This window comes from Phacochoerus africanus, chromosome 3, assembly GCF_016906955.1.
Source record: "Phacochoerus africanus isolate WHEZ1 chromosome 3, ROS_Pafr_v1, whole genome shotgun sequence".
Taxonomy (NCBI): domain Eukaryota; kingdom Metazoa; phylum Chordata; class Mammalia; order Artiodactyla; family Suidae; genus Phacochoerus; species Phacochoerus africanus.
In genome coordinates, this window is record NC_062546.1 from 131814999 (window position 1) to 131837863 (window position 22865).

General features: G+C 34.4%; 1 protein-coding gene across 19 annotated transcripts in view; it reads right to left on the reverse strand.

Annotated features, from left to right (window-relative positions):
• BAZ2B (bromodomain adjacent to zinc finger domain 2B) overlaps positions 1 to 22865 on the reverse strand; it is a 399019-nt gene that overhangs the window by 101585 nt on the left and 274569 nt on the right. For 13 of the 19 annotated variants that reach the window (XM_047772694.1, XM_047772692.1, XM_047772690.1 and 10 more), the window contains 8 exons: positions 17761 to 17925; positions 16508 to 16701; positions 12019 to 12219; positions 11048 to 11443; positions 4053 to 4659; positions 2182 to 2475; positions 981 to 1041; positions 70 to 178 (listed from right to left, as the gene is read on the reverse strand). In XM_047772694.1, the coding sequence (XP_047628650.1) occupies positions 70 to 178; positions 981 to 1041; positions 2182 to 2475; positions 4053 to 4659; positions 11048 to 11443; positions 12019 to 12219; positions 16508 to 16701; positions 17761 to 17925 (2027 nt within the window). The remainder of the gene's footprint in view (positions 1 to 69; positions 179 to 980; positions 1042 to 2181; positions 2476 to 4052; positions 4660 to 11047; positions 11444 to 12018; positions 12220 to 16507; positions 16702 to 17760; positions 17926 to 22865) is intronic. The other 6 variants (XM_047772695.1, XM_047772697.1, XM_047772684.1 and 3 more) reach the window with 3 other exon arrangements.

A 22865-nucleotide genomic window follows, 5' to 3' on the forward strand; every position in this document is an offset into this window, starting at 1 on the left:
TGTACTTTTTTTCTTCATACGCATGCTTAATAGACACCAAATGTATATTATTTGGTGAAAAGTATGTACCTTTATTACTTCAGGGTACTGCCTAAGTTTCTTTCCACATGGAGCATAATATGCTACTTCTCCTTGAAGGCGACCTCCAAAGTTTCTTATTCTTGTCTCTCTTTGCCAGCTATACATAATAGAAATAAAGGTTATAACATACTTAATTTTAAGAAAGTTTTTCAAAATAAAAAAATTTAAGAACACAAGCGCTTTAGAAAACATGAAAAAATACAAAGAAAAACATAAACAACCAATCATACAACTCAGATACATTTACTCTGAAAATAACAGATTTGTTGCTAAGCAATTCAACTGAAAATTAATCAAAGACTCAATTTACAAATATTAAACTCCATTAAATCTCTAAGAAATCACGCTGACATTACTTCGGGGATTTGGACATGTTCAGTAACATGTAACAATGTGTACTGATTTTTTACATCTGAAAAGATTTAAAGTAAACCTGGCTGTCTGCTCTTTAAGGATCATGTACTTCCAGCATGGAAATTTTCTATTTCTATTCAACCATTTTAGCCAAAAAACTCTGCTCAAGTCCCTTGGTTTTGCCCATAGTGGCTTTCACTATCCTTCAAATCTATCTTCATAAAAACCTCTGAGACACTTAACGGTGTCCCTGCCCTTTGCTGAATGATTTGCTCTTGTAAGTTTTTCATTCTTACTCCATACTGAAATAAAGAATTGGCTATATGGTCCCATCCCAGCTCTGTCATACCTAAACCCAGTAGTTAGGCTTAATTTCAGTTTTCTGATATATTAACCTGATACATCAGCTTTGCTCTTCTACCCTAATAAATAATGCTATATATTCACCTATTTTATTAACAGTGGAGAATGAGAAATCAAACATGCATAAATAAGTTGGAGGGGAAAGCATAAAGAAAAATAAAGATAAAGCTTATTTTGCATACCCATACTCCAAAGGAATACGCAGTTCACGTTCATCTGTTACTCTTCTTCTTTTGGAAGTGCCTTTAAGAAAATTTAACCAGTTAACACAAAAAAATTAGTTTATATAAATGACAATTTTTGATAGTTTTGAAATTTTTCATTAAATAATATATTCTAATGACTTGAATTAGTGTATTGCTGCAACTTGTACATGACATTTAGATTCTTTTCAACAAAACACATTGTAGATAGCAGAAGGTTTTTTTTTCCTTTGATCTGTATGACAGAATAACTAGTATTTCTCTCTAATGAAAAGACAATGCAAGGTAAAGATATATAGCTTTCCTCTTTGTTACTAAAGAAATAGCTAAGGAAGTGGGAGGGAAATAGCAGATAGAAGATTCAAAAACTGTGTATAGTTGTTTTCTTTAAATATGAGTTTTAAGATCTGAAAAATTTCAATAGCTGGATCACACATTTAAATATAACTTCTATGTCCATATAAATCTATAGTCAAAAACAGTTTTAATTAATCTCAAGTACAAATAGGATGGTGACTATGTGGAAACATTTTTGTAGACAATTTTCAAGTTTCACTAATACAAATGCACACATATTATATTAGGATATCACATTGGCTTGTGGCAAATGAAAGCAAAACTAGAAATTTCCAAGAAAAAAGTGAAGTAAAACAGTACAATATTTTACTATACACATGAATATTTTCTTAGCTATCAAATGAGAATAGAGATTAACTTGGGAGCATTAATGTAAACTTTTAAATGAAGACTTCTAAAAGGTCAAATAGGAAAAAAAGATATGGCATGTTAATGGAATAATAATGCTACTCACTAATACAAATGTCATTGGCTGTGTTTTGGGCAGATATGCAATTGTATCTTTAGTAACCAAGTGAGCTCATTCTTATAAATAACAGAAAAGTCCAACAGTCAAATTCTAAATTCTAGAAGCATAAGCTAAACACAAAAGCAGAAAAGGTTTCAAACTCAAGAGCTGCCATCAATCAGGTTCTTAAATTGGAAGCACAGAGAATAAAAATGGTAATGGGACATATCTTTGAAAACACATGCTGACCTTTCTTAGCCAACCTAAAATCTAGCACTTGATTGCAATGAGGTCATCCCCAGAACACTGTATAAAGAAGAATTCTTGTTATGGTTTGACTTCTACTTTACAATAATAAAAATAAAGTGTAGGTACCAGAGTGTGGACTTGAAGTAAGTGTGGAAGAAGGTGTGCCAAGAAAAGCAGGTGACTGGGATTCAGAACATAAGGCAGCAGGAGCAGAGCCTGGGGCTTTTGCTATGTGGAGGTTACGAGGTGTTGAGTGAGCTGTGAGACTGATGGAAGGGCTTTTGACAGAGGAAGTTGTTTTATTCAGTTTCATTGCAGTTTTCTCTCCTTCAGTATCACTATCTGATTCATCTTGGTCTTTATCATCATCATCATCTTCTTCTGATCCTTCTGTATCTGATTCTGAATTACTATCTGATTCTGGGAAGTAAAAGAAGCATTTGTATATTATAACTAGATAATCACCAACAGTTTGCAGTTTGTATCTAAATGGAATCGTTCAGGAAATCAGAACCTGTGATTGTGAACTCAAATGGGCAACTTTTCTGAAGAGTAAATGTAAAAAGTAGTATCTTAAAAGCTATTTGAGTACAATGTATGCAGGCCATAAATCCTCAAAATTCTTCATCAAAAGTAACTGTTTTACTCAAATCATAAAACTTGAATCATAAAACAGTTCTTCCCACATGATACTATTCACATGATGAGTTTCTGCTCACTTTTAATTTAATAATGAAAGTAGAGCATAGAGGAAATAGAATTGATTATTTCAATTAATAGATTCCAATAGTTTAAGAAGTATACTCGGTTCACTTTGAGGAGGAGAATTCAGGAACTACCATTATCCTTTCTTCTGGACTTTGACATAAAACAATTTTCTTGGGGAGGTGCTTATTAGCTTTGGGGAGTGCAGTTATCCTATTTAGACGTAAGGTTTTATCAAGCTTCTCAGGCTTCGCAAGAGATTAGGATTACAGAAATAACTTTGGGGATAGTTTAACGATTTAATAGTTTAAGTTTGTGCTAACACCAGTATGTAAAATGTATTCCTGGATTAAATTTGATAACATAGGACTTATACTTGCACTGCATCTTAATGGTTCCCAGAACAACAGCTTTTGTGGAATTGTCTTTGGTGCAGGATTAGCTGCTTATATTGAAGTTCATTATAAAAATTATCTTTGAAAGTCATTAATATTGATATTATATATTATGCAAAATTATGTTTATGGGAATTCTAGGAAGAAATATTATCAGAAAAAGTTGTTCTTACCCTAAGCATGTAGGTTGTTTTTACCCTATATATTTTTTAACTTGTGTAACTGAGCATACTTTTCTATTCGTGTTGGCAGATAGAAAATTTACAACTGGATTTGTGGCTGCCCAGAAATAAAGTAAAAAGTTTTATAAAATTTCATCTTTGTATTTAAATTTTAAGCTATTTTATGTTTTTAATCTCCTGTGGAATAAGAAGGAAAGCTAGGAGGAAGAGAAAAAAGAAATTAAAAAAACTGGCAAGTGAATCAAAATAAAATCAAGGAGTACTCTATATGTTATTAAATAAATTGTGTTGCTAATAACTATTCATGAGATTTAGGCTTTTGGTATTTTCTAAATGACTGTGACTACAATTTTACCTTTGTTAAAAATATCTAGCAACACAATTTACCAAGCAGCAGAAGAGATGAAAAAGAAAGGACAAATGAGTGGTCATGAATTAAATGAAAATTAAGCAAGTTCATGAATTTCTTAATTCATGAATCATTTATATTTACTTTAAGTGATTATTTAATATTAAATGAATAATAAAGCTGAGAATTTAGAATTTCTAATTTCATTTGTTCCCGTATCTCACCACTCATTATAGAAAGGCTCACAGCTGTGTGAAACACAGTGAATGACAATGACTTTAAGCCTGTGAATTAAGAACCTCTTTAAAATGTTCTGGTTCACACAGCATTCAGGGAAATACTTTAAACTTAATAACAGGAAATAACCTGATTGGCTGTCATCAGATTCATCATCTTCATCATCTTCCTCATCTTCTTCTTCATCATCTTCCTCTTCATCCTCATTTGAATCTTCAGAATCTTTACTACTAGGAATGTCTGAATCTGTCCCTCTAAATTGTTCTACTAAAGATTTTGCAGGATGAGAGTGATGCTGTGTTTTTACTGTGTTTATATTATTGTTAACTGCTTTCTCCTTCCCTTGACTATGTGCTACAGGAGAAGCAGAGGGTATTACAGTGGTCTGATTGCCGGGGGTTCTTCTCCCACTTGTACTAAGATTTACAGGTGAGGAAAAAGGGGTGCCACCTGCAGTGGCAATGTTTTCATTAATCTTAGTCTGCATTTTAGTTTTGGTAGTAAGTGCCAGAGGAGCTTCTTGAATGACACTTTGAATAACTCCATTTGGTTGATGATTACCTAAAAGTGCATTTGTCAAGAATGGATTAGGGTGGTTGTTTTCTAATGTTTGTTTTGGATGTGCTGGTGAACTAGAGGTTGCTTTTGGATTTGACAAAGCTGCAATAACCTTCTTCAGGCTCTTAGATGACTCCTGTTTCTTTAACTGAGCTGGGAATGTTTGTTTATATTGTTCCTGTTGAAACATAAGTTAAAAAACAAAAGAACAATGTATTGTAAAAACAAGGATTACTTCTATTTGCCTTCAGTATCTGACAACAGCTACTCATTTACAAATTTAATCATGATATACAAGTGCTATAAAAGTAGTACTGTGATGACTAGTTGGTTTCTGAAACTCGGCTACACATAATACATTTAAAAATTCAATTAATCTTTCCTCCTCAAAACATGTTTGACTGCTCCCTTACTGCTACTGCTCCCATTCTTCTCAATAACCCAAAAAGGAAACCCTAAAAATATCTTTTACTTTTCTTGTTTCCAAGTCAACCATATTACCATGTCTTTTGGATTCTTTCATTTAAATATTGCTCAAATTTAAGTCGTATTATCATTTCTTCCCATCCAACTCCCAATACATGCTATATGCCAATGACAACTTTCTCTTTATATAAACAATATTTTATTATATTAGCTCTTTGGTCAAAAGCTTTAGTGCCTTTTCCCTCACTGCCAACATTATAACCCTGAATACTTAAATCTGATATTCAATTACTTTTCAAGTAGGCACTAACCAAACTATTTTGCTATGCCCTATGCATGCCATTCTTTTCACCAACTCCACATTTTCCTACAACCAACTAAATTTTTTTTTTTTCCTTTTTAGGGCCACACCTGCAGCACATCAAAGTTCCCAGGCTAGGGATTGAATTGAAACTATAGCTGCCGTCCTATACCACATCCACAGCAACGTGGGATCTAAGCCAGATCTGCAAGCTACACCACAGCTCATGGCAACACTAGATCCCCAAGCCACTGAGCCAGGCCAGGGATGGAACCTGCAACCTCATGGTTCTTAGTCGGATTCGTTTCCACTGAGCCACAAGGAGAACTCGACCACAAGCATTTTCTTTGCATGAAATGTCTTCCTCTAAAAGTTTCAAGCTGATGAAATCCTCCTGTTCATTATTTAAAATCCAACCCAACAGTGTTTTTCTTTGTTCCTCCCAATACATTATTTTTTTTTCTACTGTACAGCATAGTAACCCAGTAACCCAGTAAGCCAAACACTCTCTGACATAAATGACAGCAACATCTTCTCAGATCCACCTCTTAGAGTATTGACAATAAAAACAAAAATAAACAAATGGGACCTAATCAAACTTCAAAGTTTCTGCACAGCAAAGGAAACCCTAACCAAAACAAAAAGACAACCCACAGAATGGGAGAAAATCTTTGCAAGTGAATCAACTGACAAGGGATTAAATTCCAAAATTTATAAACAACTTCTGCAACTCCATACCAAAAAAACAAACAACCCCATCAAAACATGGGCAGAAGATCTAAACAGACAATTCTCCAAAGAAGACATATGGATGGCCAAAAAGCACATGAAAAGATGTTCAACATCACTCATCATTAGAGAAATGCCTTATACCAGCCAGAATGGCCATCATCCAAAAGTCTACAAACAATAAGTGCTGGAGAGGGTGTGGAAAAAAAGAAACCCTAGTACACTGTTGGTGGGATTGTAAATTGGTGCAACCACTGTGGAAAACAGTATGGAGATGGCTCAGACAACTAAGAATAGAACTACCATTTGATCCAGCAATCCCACTCCTGGGCATCTATCCAGAGAAAACCATGACTCGCAAAGACACATATACTCCGATGTTCAATGCAGCACTATTTTCAATAGCCAAGACATGGAAACAACCTAAATGTCCATCGACAGAGGAGTGGATCAAGAAGATGTGGTACATATACACAATGGAATATTACTCAGCCATTAAAAAGAATGAAATACCAGCATTTTTAGCCACATGGATGGACCTAGAAACTATCATGCTAAGTGAAGTCAGCCATACAATGAGACACCAACATCAAATGCTTTCACTGACATGCGGAATCTGAAAAAAGTACAGACTGAACTTCTCTGCAGAACAGATGCTGACTCACAGACATTGAAAAACTTATGGTCTCCAGAGGAGACAGTTTGGGGGGTGAGGGGATATGCTTGGTTTATGGGATGGAAATTCTGTGAAATTGGATTGTTATGATCATTATACAACTACATATGTGATAAATTCATTTGAGTAATAAAAAAATTAATTAAATAAAATTAACTCACTTTAGAGATGAAAAAAAAAAAAAAAACCAAACCAAGAAGCTTTCTGTGTTTGTTCCAACCAAAAGCACTCATTGCTTCTATCCTTTGAGCTCCTTCATACCCCCTTGTATTCTAGCCTATAGTACCTAGAGAAATCATGATTTGAAGTAGGTGGGAAGCCTGAATCAACATACTATGGCATCTACTTTTGAATGCCTTCAGCATATTAGCATTGGAAAGAGTTTAAAAAACAGCTTAGAAAAATTACACTTTTCTTGGAAAAAATCAATTTGTAAATCATTAAGCCATAAAGTTTACACCTGTAAATAAGAAACAAAAAATTATTGGGCTATCAGAATATTCATGAAAAGAATAAAATCATATGAATTTTATTAAATTTGTATGATTAAAATATTAACAAAACAAACTGAAGTAAAATGACTAAAATATTTTAAATTAAAAGAAACAGAGTTGAATTTCAAAAGGTAAAATTCTGTAATGAAAATGGCTGCTTTGAAGTCATCAGTAGTACTGTCAGCATTGGACCCGGGCTCTTTAACACTCAGAGACTTTTGGTGAGTTATTTCACATGTATAAATGCAGATAGAATGCCACATAGAATGACATTAAATATTAAAGCACCAGTACTTGTAAGCATAAAGCAATTCCTATATAAACTTTTTTTTCTTATTTATCATCTTTGTTGTATTTGTTTAGAAAATTAATTTAATTCTTTGTGAACAAAGACTGTCACATAATATTCATACCTAAGGCAATGTCTCACAAGGAGAAAGTGCTTAATTAGTATTTATTCAGTGAACAAAATATGGAATATTATATTAAATAAATGTGTTTACTTTCAAAAATAATTTTAGCAAAATTCTTACATAAAATACTTTCATGTAATTTTACTTAATATATATACATATTGCATATTAAATATGATTATTGCATATTATATATTATATAAGACATATAATTTACTTATACTTCATATTTATATGTATACTGATTTAAATTTTCAGTGGAAAAACTTAGTGTATTTTCATTTCTTAGAACAAAATTATGTTAGATAATCATTTTGTGTTCTTTTTTAATAGGAAGTAAAATTTTCTTCCAAATATATAGAATCAAAACAGTCATGAAAACAAAAATTATACCTTTAATTCTATATTTTATATTTTAACCTTCTGAAATTGCTTCTCATTCAATAACTCTGAAGAATTACTTTTTTAATTTTGACATCTGAAGGTTTACAAAAATAACCAAAGATCATTGTATTTTATCCCAAGACTAGTATCAGTTACTCTTTTTCAGCAAACATGCTATCCTTTCTGATATTAGGGGTGGTATATAAAAAGAGGAGGGGAGAAAATAGAAACCTGAATAGTAGTCAATGTCTTACTACTTTAAGATACTCACTTTGGTGATAACAGGAGTTTGGAAAGAGAGGTTTGAAGCTTTGCCCTATCTCCAAGCTCTTGCTCCCCTAGCCCTTACCTGAGTCTCTACATACCACTAATAAATCCTCTGGGCAAAACTGGTCTATACATACAATTAATGTATATTGGCTTTAGTTAAATGTCTAAAGTGTAAGGGTATGAAAGGATCTAATGATTAAATAATTAATACTCGAGAAAATCATAGACTAGTGTGGCAGGTAGATACGTAATAAGAAGCATGAAACAATTGGGACTAACATTAAAATGAAGCAAAATTCTGTGTCAGACTATCATATAAAGAAAGAAAGCTGATATAAGAGATGTATTTATAAGATACCCTTTAACTCAATACTAGATACCAATAAAAAAAAGGTAGATTAAAGTAATTTAGGGTTGAGTCTAATGTAAATGTCCATTCACAGAAAATATTTCCCATTAGCTACCATTATCATTTCAGAAACACCAAATTATTTCATCTTAATTATGGGCTTTGAAGTAAAAATGACCCTGGTTTAAAATCCATCTGCTCTTAACTTGTTATGTGATCTTGAAAAGTGACTTAACCAGAAAGAGAAAGGCAAGTATCATATGATATTACTTATATGTGGAATCTAAAATATGGCACAAATGAACATATCTACAGAAAAGAAACAGACTCATGGACATGGAGAACAGACCTGTGGTTGCCAAGGGGGGAGGGAATGGGGTGGTTTGGGAGTTTGGGGTTAGTAGATGCAAACTATTGCATTTGGAGTGGATAAGCAATGAGGTCCTGCTGTATATAGTACAGGGAACTATATCCAATCACATGTGATGGAACACGATGTTAGATAATATGAGAAAAAGAATGTATATCTATGTATAACTGTGTCACTTTGCTGTATGGCAGAAATTGACAGAATATTGCAAATCAACTATAATAAAAAAATTAAAAAAATAAAAAAAGTGACTTGATCTCTCTCAGCCTTAGTTTCTTTACCTCACACAATTTTGTAAAGATTATATAAGATCATATATGTAGAAAGCCTAGCCTGGCTATATTTATTAAGGGTTTAATAAATGATTTTCTAACAGGCAATCCTATGAAAATCTTTCAATAAGAATTTAAGAAAAAAGCTTTTCAACTTAGCTTTGAAAAAGTTAAGAAACCTTTCATAATGAAGCAACTCTTGATATGGTGCTATTAATTCATGATAAAGTGGAATATATATTAATGAAAAATTAAAATAACCCGAACAATATAAGCTTAATTTACTCATAGAGAGGCAAAAATGTGACACTAATAACAATAACTCCTTATAACTGACCAGTGCATTATGAGGTGTCATATGCATGTTATTATATTACCACCAGTCATTCCATTTAGATCAATAGTTTTCAAATCTGGCTGAACATCTGAATCACATGGGAGGCGTTTTAGACATGCAATACCTTAGTCACAACACAAAAAAATCCTGATTTAAAATTGTTCTGAGGTGGTTATTTCTTTTTTTAATATTTTCCGGGTGATTCCAATATACACTCAGGCTAAATCTATTCATTTAGATTCTCAATAGAGTCTGATTTGTTCAAGTCATTTTTCTTTGACCCTGTTCTTAAATTCTTCACAGCAAAATAAGACTCAAGGGACAAGGACACTGTGACTTTTTTGAGAAAGAAAAGCAGCTTTATCATAGTGATTACAAAAAAGGACTATAGGAGTTCCTGCTGTGGTACAATGGGATTAGTGGCGTCTCTGCAGCCCCAGGATGCAGGTTTGATCCCCAGCCTGGCCCAGTGGATTAAAAGATCTGGTATTGCTGCAGCTCCAACTCAGGTCTGATCCCGACCCAGGAATTCCATATGCTACAGGGCAGCCAAAAAAGAAAAAAAAAAAAAAAGGACCGTAGCATCACACTGCCTAGGTTTGAATTCTAGCTCCAGCACTAACAAAGCAGTACGATCTTGGGAGAATTATTTAAGTCCTATGAATCTTAATTTGGTCATCTATAAACAGGCATAATAATACTAGTGGCACTTATTGATGTTAGTATTCAATGAGTAAATGATGTTCAACACTAAATGAATGGTTGGCAACACAGTAAGTTTTCTGTAAGTCTTTTTCATTGATTAGAATGCCTAATGATGATTTCTATAACTAAAAGTCAGGATACTGTGTTAAATATAATATTTTTCTCTAGTCTAGGTAAATTCTAGAATAAAAAGCACTGGTCATTTAATTAGTAGAATTCTTCTGGACATATGAGTGTAGTTGACATAGTAATATAAAATTAATGTCAAGAAATAAGAATGAAACAAATTCTCTGAGGAGTGGTTCTGGCATTTGTATAAGTTACACAAAATATTTTGTATTTTGTATAATCACTAAAAATGGTAGAGGAAAATGATTTTTATAAAGGATTTTTATATTTAAAATTGATAAATCACAGGAAAATAGAAGTAAATTACTTAAGAGCCGATTTCTTTTTTTTTTATTTTAAATATATACTGGAATTCCCATCATGGCTCAGCAGTTAACAAACCCAACTAGTATCCATGAGGACGCCATTCAATCCCTGGCCTTGCTCAGTGGCTTAAGAATCTGGCATTGCTGTGAGCTGTGGTGTAGGTCACAGACGTGGCTCGGATCTTGTGTTGCTCTGGCTGTGGTGTAGGCTGGCAGCTACGGCTCCAATTCAACCCCTAACCTGGGAACCTCTATATGCCTTGGGTGGAGCCATAAAAAGACAAAAGACAAAAAAATTAAAAAAAAAAATAAAGAGTAGAATTTAGTTTAAGCTTGCATATTGTAAGATTATATAAAAGCTCTTTTCCCAATAATAAAATTCTTCTATAAATAATTTTTAACTTACCCGTTTGGATCTCAATTCACTGGTCAAAGGACTAGATTCTTCAGAGGTATTTTTATTCCCTGCTTTAAGTACATCAGGAGAAGGAACTATGAGTTTCATGTAAGACTCTTTTTTGGCTTGATTTACTAAAGATAAAGGTTTCACATTGGACACCAATCCCGTAGACTGTATTACACTTGTGTGTTTGTTCACAGATTCCTCCTTTGCCTGAGAGCTTTGGAAAATAAATGGAAGCTGCTGTGACAAAACCTGAGGCTGCTTCTGCTGGGATTGGAATGATGAGTGAGTCTGGGGTTCAGACACAAGAGGTAATGGCTGGTGTATTCTTTTTTCCTGGGCTTTTTCAGTTGCTTTCTGTCCCTCTGCTTTTGGGTCTGAAATACCATGTAATAGCACCTGCAAATACAAATTTAAAGACAACTTCTTAACATCTATTAAAACAAAGAACATCAAGCAGTAAAACATGAAGAAAAAAATGGTACTTTAAAAAAGTTCCTGGAGTTCCTGTCTTGGCTCAGTGGTTAATGAATCTGACTAGGAACCATGAGGTTGCAGGTTCGATCCCTGGCCTTGCTCAGCGGGTTAAGGATCCGGCGTTGCCATGAGCTGTGGTGCAGGTCGCAGATGTGGCTCAGATCTGGCATTGCTGTGGCTGTGGCATAGGCTGGCTGCTATAGCTCCAATTTGACCCCTAGCTTGGGAACCTCCATGTGCTGTAAGTGCAGCCCTAAAAAGACAAAAGACACACACACAAAAAGCAAGATACAAAGCTCACTAAAAAAAATACACAAAATGTTCCTTTATAGATGTTTTACCATCTTCCATATTTTCTTGTGTAAAAGGTAGAACTAAAGGAAAGAAAAAGATTAAACTTCATAAACCTTGAGAGTTAAGACAAGCCAGTTAATTCCTAAATATGAATAATGTGCAGCTACTGCCAATGAAACTATCTATCATAGTTTATATAGTACCTGGTTGTTACTTTTATGTTGTGCTTCACTCTCTGAATCAGAATCATCATCTTCGCTTTCTTCAATACTTTGATCTTCTTCTTCATCTTCCTCTAGATCGTCTGAATCACTACTACTGATGCCTTCACTTGAGGTGTCTGATGATGTACCCGAATCACTATCACTATTGCTAGAACTTTCCATAGCTTTCTTCCTTGGTTTCTGGATAAAGACAAGATTTGCAACAGGATTTTTATTTCTGGAGAAAATTCAAGTTTCCGTAAGAGGTATGCTCTTTTAATTTTTAAATGATATTTTCAATCTCAAAATGTCATGTTAGAAAAAACAGTCCTATGTTTTAAGGGTAATTATTCAACAAACTGATCAAATTAACTTTTCTAATAGGAATTCTCCAGAAAAAAAGATAAGATATATTATGCACAGAATACTGAAAACACCAATATAGTGTGTATGTGTATACATAACTCACAGGACTGCCATATCTCAAGATGCACAACAGATCAGAAAGGGCAATTTACAAAGCAAAAATTCCAGTTATGATAGGGTTACATAAATTGATGTTCTACACTTAGCTTTAGTCCTTCTTTGTGCAGATAGTGAGTCAGCAGCCAAACACACCTTTCCAATTGCTGGACTACACTGACGTCTAAGATAGAGTCTTTGCCTTCAAGAAACTTACATTCTGGTTGCAGTGATACACTACAGAGATGATTAATCTAAAAGTAAATAATTATACATAATAAAAGTACTGTAAGGAGATAAAACAGGTAGAAAAGGGCTTAAGAGGCTGCATTAGTTAGGGTCAAGGAATTTAATTTTTTTTATACTTCCATATCAGAAAAGATAGAAAAATATGATAGAGAGCTGTCTTTTTCTGTTTCTGGGACACTTAAGATCCTATAGAACAAAGAAAATCCGAAGATGGAAAGGGATATTCAGTCACATAAAAGGCAAGTTTTGTGTTTAAAGAACAGACAATGGTAGCAGATAGAAAGGAAAAATGATGGATGAATTATAACTATTTAACAACTAAAAAGTAAAATTCTGCCAACAGGAAGACTAAAATGGAGAAATGTTAAAATAGAAGGGTGACAAATTGAGTACAATCCAAAGTTATTAAGGAACATTTCAACAGCATTTGCTGGTAGATAAAACAGAGAACAAAATACAGAAAAATCAGCGGATTACAGAAATTACGCTGTTAACAGAAATATAGCCTTTCATGACTACTGGGCTTTGGGAAAAAGACAATAATACACCTCCATGACAGGATACCAAGCTGAAGCCATAGTTACAGACTACAAATCTATACACTTTGTGTCCTATGAAATTTGATTTAAGTCAAATAAAATATATGAGAATCATTCCTGTTATATTATGCTTGCCATGGTACTATGTTAATAGCTCCAAACTAGCAACTCTAATGCCTCCTCTGCAGACACACCTTTCAATAAGCTAATAGTTCCATCATTCCCTGAGCTATCTCCTTCCCTCAGAAGAAAGCAGAGCATGAACTGGAATAAGGGAAATCACAAGATGAGAAAGAACAAAATAGAGATTAAAGGGAAAAGCAGTAATGTAGTAATATTAAGCCTAGCATTTATTTGGCAGAGAAACAGCTTCTTCTTTGCAAAAAAAATGTTATGGGCTTCTAAGCCAGACTATGAAAATCATAAGGAAACTAAACTGAAGTCATAATATTCACTTTTAGTAGGGGCTGAGTAAGAAAAGGAATTAAGGAACTACTGTGATTTGGCAGAAAAAAAATAAATTTCTATTTCAATGTTCAACTCATCTGTGCAGTTTTTATTTAAAAGTAGAGAAGTCCTACACTCCTCAAGAGTATGTCTAGAGGCGTGGGTTCCAAAGCTTTAAGGTGCATAATATCCATGTGCAGAGCTTGCGGCAACCAGCAGATTCTTGAGTCCCAATTCCAAACAAGGCACCAGGATCTGCATTAACAAGCACTTACTCTGATTTTCATGCAGGTGGTCTTCACAGGGCATACTCTGCAAAGAGCTTGTGTTTTATAAGGTAACAAATTTAGTCTCCATTTAAAAAAATAAAAAAACAGTAGATGTGAGTACACGAGTCCAGGTACCAGAGAAGAGAAAAATCAGTTTCGATACCACCAATTTCATCTCCTTAGTCCCTAATAATGCATCTGTGTATGTTTGGGACTGGAAGACAGTGTAGTTTTTCTGTATTCACACCATTAGGTAGTATGTCTTTTTTTCTGTCTTTTAAATGTTTAAAAAATGAGTCTACTTAGGTTCATACAAAATGTCCAAGAAAGAGTTTTAATCTCCCCTCACCCTCTAACCAATCTGGGAAAGCTTTTCAGTACCTTCTTCTTAACTTTCACTTACTTCTTTCAAGTGCAAAACAAAATATATATTCAAGGCTATTGTGTACCAGGCATAGTTACCCTAGTCTCTGAGGATACAAGGGTGTGAAAAACAGACATCAACCCTGTTTTGTGGGAACACGGAGAAGAGAGTCAACAAACAATATAACTCTGTGCTTTCAGCAGTAAATACCATGACTAAAACAGCATAATTGGATAGATAGTGTGTACTGGAGTGGGGCAAAGATTTAGATGCAGTTACCAGGTAAGACCCTTCTGAGCTGAGACCTAAATGGAGAGCAAGAGCCAGTCATATAAAGATAAAAGAGCCTTTTAAGACGGGGGAATCAGGAGTTCCCATTGTGGCTCAGTGGGTTTTTGAATCTGACCAGTATCCACGAGCATGTGGGTTTGATCCTTGACCTCACTCAGTGAGATAAGAATCCAGTGTTGTGGTGAGCTGTGGTGTAGGTTGCAGATCCAGCTTGGATCCCACGTTGCTGTGGCTATGACTCAACCCCAAGCCTGGGAACTTCCATGTGCCACATGGGTAGCCCTAAAAAGCAAAAAATTTAAAAAAAAAGAAAAGAAAAATAAATTGTAATTGGGAGTCAAGTAAATTCATGTGGATAGGTGCACTTACTAAAAATTCTGGAAATAATATGTTACTTCATGTAGCTGGAGGTATCTCAGCTTACTTGGTTGGATGAATGAAATCTGGACACAGTCCTGGCCTATATTTAATGAAGTTGAAATGTCACAGTTTCCCTGGCATGAGGTGGAAGAATAAATCCAAACGCTGAGAGTGACCAGAATATTGGAGTGAATTTACCACGTGCCATCTGCATGCCCACCCTACTCCCGATACTGCCTCTATAGCAGACAAAGTCTAGTGTAGAGGTAGAAACCACAGCAACAATTTGAACAGGAAAATTTTACCATAAAGAAGTAATAACTAGTAAAAGAATATGAACTACTAAGAGGGAAAGTGACCTGCAAAGAATACTGGAATAGCAGATATAGGGAATAGCCACTTCCCACAGGGCTGAGGTAGAGAACCAAAAAAAAGATAAACTTGGAAGAGGGTCTCTCTCCTCCAATTGCTCATTCACTTAAGGCTGAGCTTCAGACTCTGTTAGAAAGGACTTGGCTGTTGCTCACTGATGGCAAAGAAGTTCACTGAGGCATCACAGATCAAGGCTGATACATAGGTAACACCACCTGCAGGAGTGCCACAAAAACTTGCTGGGAACCAGCTAGCAACGGTGATGGTAAAATTAGCTAGAAAGTCAACCATTGGCATTCCAGCAAAACGTACTAACAAGCCATCTGCTGAGATGTCAGTGAAACTCACTGGACGGTATTCATTACCGTCTCCTGAACACAACTGGTAGAACTGTTGTCAGCTGATGAGGAAGCCACCTACTGGAAGCCACAGCATAAGAGCAAGAAGAAAACACTTGAATCAGGAGCAAACAGAAGCCCTTTGCTCTTCCAGTGTCTCTCCAGGACCCTCTATTGATAAAGTCTAACGTTGTGCCAACTGGCAAAGAAAAGGGAGAATTCAGAGCTAAGAGGCATTAAATTGATAACCTGACAGTTGGGGTTATGATGAAATAAAATTGGCCATAAAGCGGTAACTGTGATGGTGAATAATTGGTACACAAGATCATTATGCTACTGTCTCTGCCTTGTATACCTGAAATTTTCAATAATGTATTTTTGTGTGTGTCTGTTTTCCTAAAGCATGGGCTCTGAAGTCAACTTACCTGACATCGAATCCTAACCATGTGATAGCCAACTATTTCAGGGCTCTTTTCCCTCATTTGTAATAATACTTAACTCATGAGGGGTAAAGGGAGGATGGAAATAGATATTGCATGCAAAGCAGTAAGAGCAGAGCTTGTATTATTAAGTTCTCAATAAATCTTACCTACTATCACTATTTATATTATATATACTGGTGATGACACTTTTAATTTTTTAAGATCCATAATATTAAAACTACCCATAATAATTAAGTATTAGTAAAAACAGGAATTGATAATTCATAAAAAGTTGTTCCATGAATTCAGGTGGTTTGACTTTTAGAATACTTATCTATAGATCTGTTATATATTTGTTCTTCAAATAATAACTTACCTTATCTTTGATTTTTTCAGCTCTAGCATCCAAAGGCTGGGTTTTGTTTTGTTCCTGATTACCTTTTCGATTTCCTCCACCTGAGCTTATACTTTTAGTTTGTCCCACAGAACTTGAAGCAGTAGTGGATAGTACAGATGTATTGATACAGGATACAGATGATGTACTGTTTCCATTTATTGACCCATTTACACCTTGAAAATAAAAAACATAGGTGTTTATACAATAGAACATTATTCAGCCATAAAAAAGTATGAAGTAATACATGCTAAAATGTGGATGGCTCTTAAAAACATTATGTTAAAAGTGAAAGAAGCCAGATAATACATGCTAAAATGTGGATGGCTCTTAAAAACATTATGTTAAGAACATTATTCAGCCATAAAAAAGTATGAAGTAATACATGCTAAAATGTGGATGGCTCTTAAAAACATTATGTTAAAAGTGAAAGAAGCCAGATACAAAAGGTCACAAGTTGTATGAATCCATCTATATGAGATATTCATAAAAGGTAAATCTACAGAGAGAAAGTGCAAACTAGTGGCTGTCAGGGACTGGGAGAGGTAATAATAGGGAGAAACTGCTTAATGAATATGAGGTTTCTTTTTGGGGTGATGAAAACATTTTGAAACTAGATAGAGGTGATTACTGTACAACACTGAATGCAATAAATTTCACTGAATTGTTCACTTTAAAATGGTTAATTTTACATTTATGTGAATTTCACTTCAATTAAAAAATGTTTAGAACAATAATTAAATGCAAGTATGCCTCCTTTCCGAGAAAACTTGCCCAATACTTAAGTGAATAGAAAGTTAACAAACAATAAACCATCTAAAATGCTATTATAATTCGCAAATGTACTCTAGCAACAATTATAAACTATGAAATACTAATGATAATTTAAGAGAAAAAGAGTACTAAAATAGCAGTATTAATTAACAATTACAGAAGAAGCAATGTATATGATAGGAGATAATGAGATACAGAGGAAAAAGAAGTGGAGTTGGGAGTTAAAAAAACCTGGGTTCACATTCCGCTCTGCAACATCAACATGCAAACAGTATTTCCTTGAGTAACTTATTTAACATTGGCTGCAAAACAAGAATGCTTCTAATCTCCTAAGTATTATAAGGACCAAGCAAGACAATGTGAAAGTATCTAGCACAGTGCTTTAACTGTTATAAAACCTGAACTCTATTGAAATAGGTATTGGAATGGCGGATTTGTAGTACTTAAGTTAATATGGATACCTTTCTCAGGACCATTTCGGTTACTTTTTCCTGAAGTCCTTGGATGGAATGAAGAATCATGATTCTGGGCTGGAGGAGCAAACAGTGGTGGAATTCCCAGTAATGGTGGAAAGAAGGTCGCCCCTGCACGCGAATGAACGTCTGCTGTTCGCCACCATTCTGCACCTCAAAGCCAAACACCAAACAAACAAGCAAAATTATTTGAATTAACTTTCTAGTTAACTTAGTAAGCTTTTTATATTTTATTCCTAAAAAATAATTTCAAGTTTCATCTTGGAATAGAATTGCTGAATTACAAATAGTTCTGATCATCTTTCTAATTATAAAACAGCTGATTAGAAATTACACACACACACACAAAAAAAAAAAAGAAGAAGAAGGGAGTTCCCGTCGTGGCTCAGTGGTTAATGAATCCGACTAGGAACCATGAGGTTACAGGTTCGATCCCTGGCCTTGCTCAGTGGGTTAAGGATCTGGCGTTGCCGTGAGCTGTGGTGTAGGTTGCAGACGCGGCTCGGATCCGTGTTGCTGTGGCTCTGGCGTAGGCTGCTGGCTACAGCTCCAATTCAACCCCTAGCCTGGGAACCTCCATATGCCGCCAATGCGGCCCCAGAAAAGGCAAAAAAAAAAAACCCAAAACAACAACAGCAAAAAAGAAATTATACACTTATCCTCTCATTAAAACAGTGTACAAGGCTCTTCACTTAGCAAATACCTTGAGTTCAAGCTATGAAGAACAAAGGTAGTCTTTGGCTTTTAAAAATAAAATGGGAAACTTGGAATATTTGACTCTTTGATAACATACATATAATTTTCTCAAAAATGTTTAAGACCATTCTAATCTATTTTAAAATCTTAGAATTTAAGGTCACCATCTACAATCTATATTAAGAATTTCCTTAAATTATAAACCTAGTTTTAATAAATCAGGTGGTTTAAATAATAATACAAAGACCACTGCAATCCAGCATATCTCAAATGCATTTTTGAAAGAAAACATTCTATACTGAAACAAAACAATAAAGAAATAAAAAAATTAGTAGCCTCTTTTTGGGGGGGGATGGGGGGTTAAGAAATGAAAAGTGCTTCAAAGAAGATTTCCAAAACAAATAAGCCACATTAAAATATAAAAGACATACAAAGTTTCTCCCCTTAAAGTTAATGAAGAAAGCCTGAATTTTACTTATACTTCCTCTCATAAATTACAGATAACAACATTGTTTTATCAGTGTAAAATGACTAAATGGTAGAAAATCATCAGATGCAATTTAGATATTCAAATGGTGGCTTTTAGTCAAAACATTTTTTAAAAGAGAGAGGCCAAATTTTATTTCATTTTATTTGTCTTTTTGCCTTTTGAGGGCTGCTCCCAAGGCATATGGAGGTTCCCAGGCTAGGGGTCAAATCAGAGCTGCAGCCACTGGCCTACACCAGAGCCACAGCAATGCGGGATCTGAGCCGCGTCTGCAACCTACACCACAGCTCACGGCAACGCCGGATCCTTAACCCACTAAGGAAGGCCGGGGATCGAACCCACAACCTCATGGTTCCTAGTCGGATTCGTTAACCACTGAGCCACGACGGGAACGCCAAAATTTTAGAGAATACATAAATTAGGGAAGAAGGGTGAAGATTAAGAAGAGATGTGAAAATAATCCAAAGGAAATGGGATTATTTTACCCAAATAATTACCTCATCTAAAAATCTCAGAAAGAATATTTCCAATTGGCTAATTAGCTAAATTAGCAAATTAGTTATTACCTTTCAGACTAATCTTCCAAGAAATATTTTTCATGAACTGTGATAACCACAAAAGAACTAGAGGAAAAACCCCAATAATACAGAATGGGAAAAATTCAATATTGTTAGCGTATTGTATTATATGATCTTTAAAGCTTTTCTAGGAATATCTTCATTAAAAAGTAGGATGTAACATGCACCTTCATCTAAAGACAAAAATCTAGCTTAAAAAAAGTGAATTGTTCATGGTAGTTGGCATTCTGAAAGGTCTAAAAACAGTATAAACAGAAAACTGCAAAAGCCATTCTTCGGCACCGCAGGAAGGGACTGCTAGTGAAATGACAACAATGTATATTCAGCAGTGCCTGAATGATGGGAACTGAACCAAGAATAACTACACAAAACCATTAATCACTTATCTAATGTTTAGATGAAAGAACTGTATTTAGATAGGAAGAAAAATTATGTATTTGGGGCTTGTATCAGCACAGCTGGAATCTATTGTTATTTATAGGTTTGAAAACTAGGTTCCACCTAACTGATAAAAAAGGAAATTTCAGTTTCCTGAAATATTTATATTATTTAAAACAGAGTCTATAGTTAAAGCATTACAGTTCAATGTGCAGACTTTGTAAACAACCAACAAATCAGTAAGGTAATCAAAGTGGAATAAGACAAATATTTTAGACGTAATCAAACTCAAAAAATACTGCAATGTACATCGGAATGTCAAAGATAAATAAGCACACAATAGGGATTAGAAAAAAAAAGTCGGACAACATGGACGTTACAAATAAAGTGATATCAAGAGTAAGACTACAAGTAAATAAGATCAATTAAATAAAAAGATGAAAATGGTAAAGCTTCTGATCACAAATTTTACGAGTGTCTAATATTTCATGAGACAACAGAATTTAAGTGATGAGCTTATTTATCTTCCAAATTTATGAAAAATTTAAAAAGCCAACAAACAAGTTTTGTTGATAAAATGAAAATCACAATAATTATATAAACTAGCACATGATGAATTTCTAAATATATTCAAAGGCAGTAACTGCATAGTAGCAATGTTAATCACATTCAACTGAAAGATCCTAATATTTCAGAGGATATACTGAATCCAATTTGAACCGAGAAAACAGAATTTAAGTCTTTCATAGTTGATAGCGTCAGATATTTCGCAAAAATTCATGGTAATATAAAAGTATAATGATTAAAATGGTAAATATTTTTAAATGACTTACCATGAATTACTACTTAAATATAAAATGGAAATAATTTTATTATACTAATATCCATTAAGTAATTTTGCATCTGTTGATTTAATCATTTGTAATGAAGACCAATTTAGAAGTGTGTAATATTTAAAAATAAACTATTCCTCATTTAAAATTCCTAGTAAAATCTTCCTAATGTGTCTTCATTTATATAATAGGTGATTTAAAAATGTTGGCATTTTGGTTACCCTTATGAATAAAATCAATTATAGAAAACTTAATTTTAAGTTATACAAAATGTACAACTTAAACAAATGAGTCCTCTAAAACTAGACACAGTTTCTGTTCATTTGACAAAAAAGTATGTTTATGGAGTTTCTGTTATGGCTCAGTGGAAACAAACCTGACTAGTATCCATGAGGCTGTAGGTCTGACCCTGGCCCTGCTCAGTGGTTTAAGGATCTGGTGTTGTGATGACCTGTGTTATAGGTCACAGATGCGGCTCAGGTCTGGCATTGCTATGGCTGTGATATAAGCCAGCAGCTGTAGCTCTGACTTGACCCTTAGCCTGGGAACTTCCATATGCTGCACCTGTGGCCCTAAAAAAAAAAAAAAAAGAAAAGAAAAAGAAAAAAAAAGTATGCTTATACAGGCATACTTTTACCACTAAAGACTTTGTCTTGTAATTGTCTGTTTATCCATCTCTTAAAAACTTTAAGCAACATAACATATACTATGTGTCAGTGTATTCATCAGTGCTTGGCCTAGTACACAGAACATAGCAGATACTCAGAGAACTCTGTACAATAAATGAGTGAGTGAGTGAATAGTTTATGTAGGCTAGGGAAATTATCAATTTTTTTCTCTTCAGTGCAAGTATCAACCTCATTGAAGTTGATATGAGTAGTTCTTCATAACTGTTAAACATCTTTCCATTGCTGAATATATTTGATTTTAATAACACAATAATTACATTGTTTTAGAAATGCTCAAAAATAATTAATACTTTATATACATATGTATCAAACCATATAACATACAATAACTATGATATAATTTTTAAAATTTAAGATACTAGTAACTTTATTAACTATTACTTATTTTGATTTTTACTGAGCAGTCCTATATTACAGCAAACATCTATTGAATGTTCATCTTGCTAAGTAACCATGCTCCAAATTGACTGACATAAATTCCTATTAGTATTTTCTTTTGTTTTCTTTTGTTTTGTTTTTTTAGGGATGCATCCATGGAATATGGAAGTTCCCAGGCTAGGAGCCACATTCGAGCTACAGCTGCTAGCCTACACCACAGCCACAGCAACATAAGATCTAGGCTGCACCTGAGACCTACAACATAGCTCAGAGCAACACTGGATCCCCGATCCACTAAGCGAGGCCATGGATCAAACCCACATCCTCAACGGATACTAGTTGGATTCGTTTCCGCTGAGCCATGATGGGAACTCCCTCCTATAGGTATTTTTAAAGCAAATGTTAATACTTAAAGACTTTAACTTTCTAGACATTATTACTCATCCTCACATCCCCTCTCCGAATTAAATAATATGACTCAAGAAAGAGTACATGAAGTATACATTTAACTATCTTGCCTTTCTACATACATAATTCAAGTAAGATATTTGTTTCCTTTTAAAGAAGCACTTCATAGGGAAAAAAAATGATGTCTACCAATTATACACTAATTACGTGTGCTAAACATGCATGCACCCGCACTGAACATGGCTTATCTCCTTTAATCTTCATAAGAATACTAAAAGGCAGATACTATTATTATCCTCATTTTTCAGATGAGAAAACTGAGGCTGAGAGGTCAGATTACTTGTTCAATCAAGGTCACATTGCTAAAAGGTAGTAAAGCTGGATTTAAATTCAGATCTACTTGTCTCTGAATTACGCTCTAATTTTTAGTTTTTTTTTATTTTTTATTTTTATTTTTTAATTTTTTTGTCTTTTTGCCTTTTCTAGGGCTGCTCCCGTGGCATATGGAGGTTTCCCAGCCTAGGGGTCCAATCAGAGCTGTAGCCTCTGGTCTACACCACAGCCACAGCAATGCAAGATCCGAGCCACGTCTGCAACCTACACCACAGCTCACAGCAATGCTGGATCCCCAACCCACTGAGCAAGG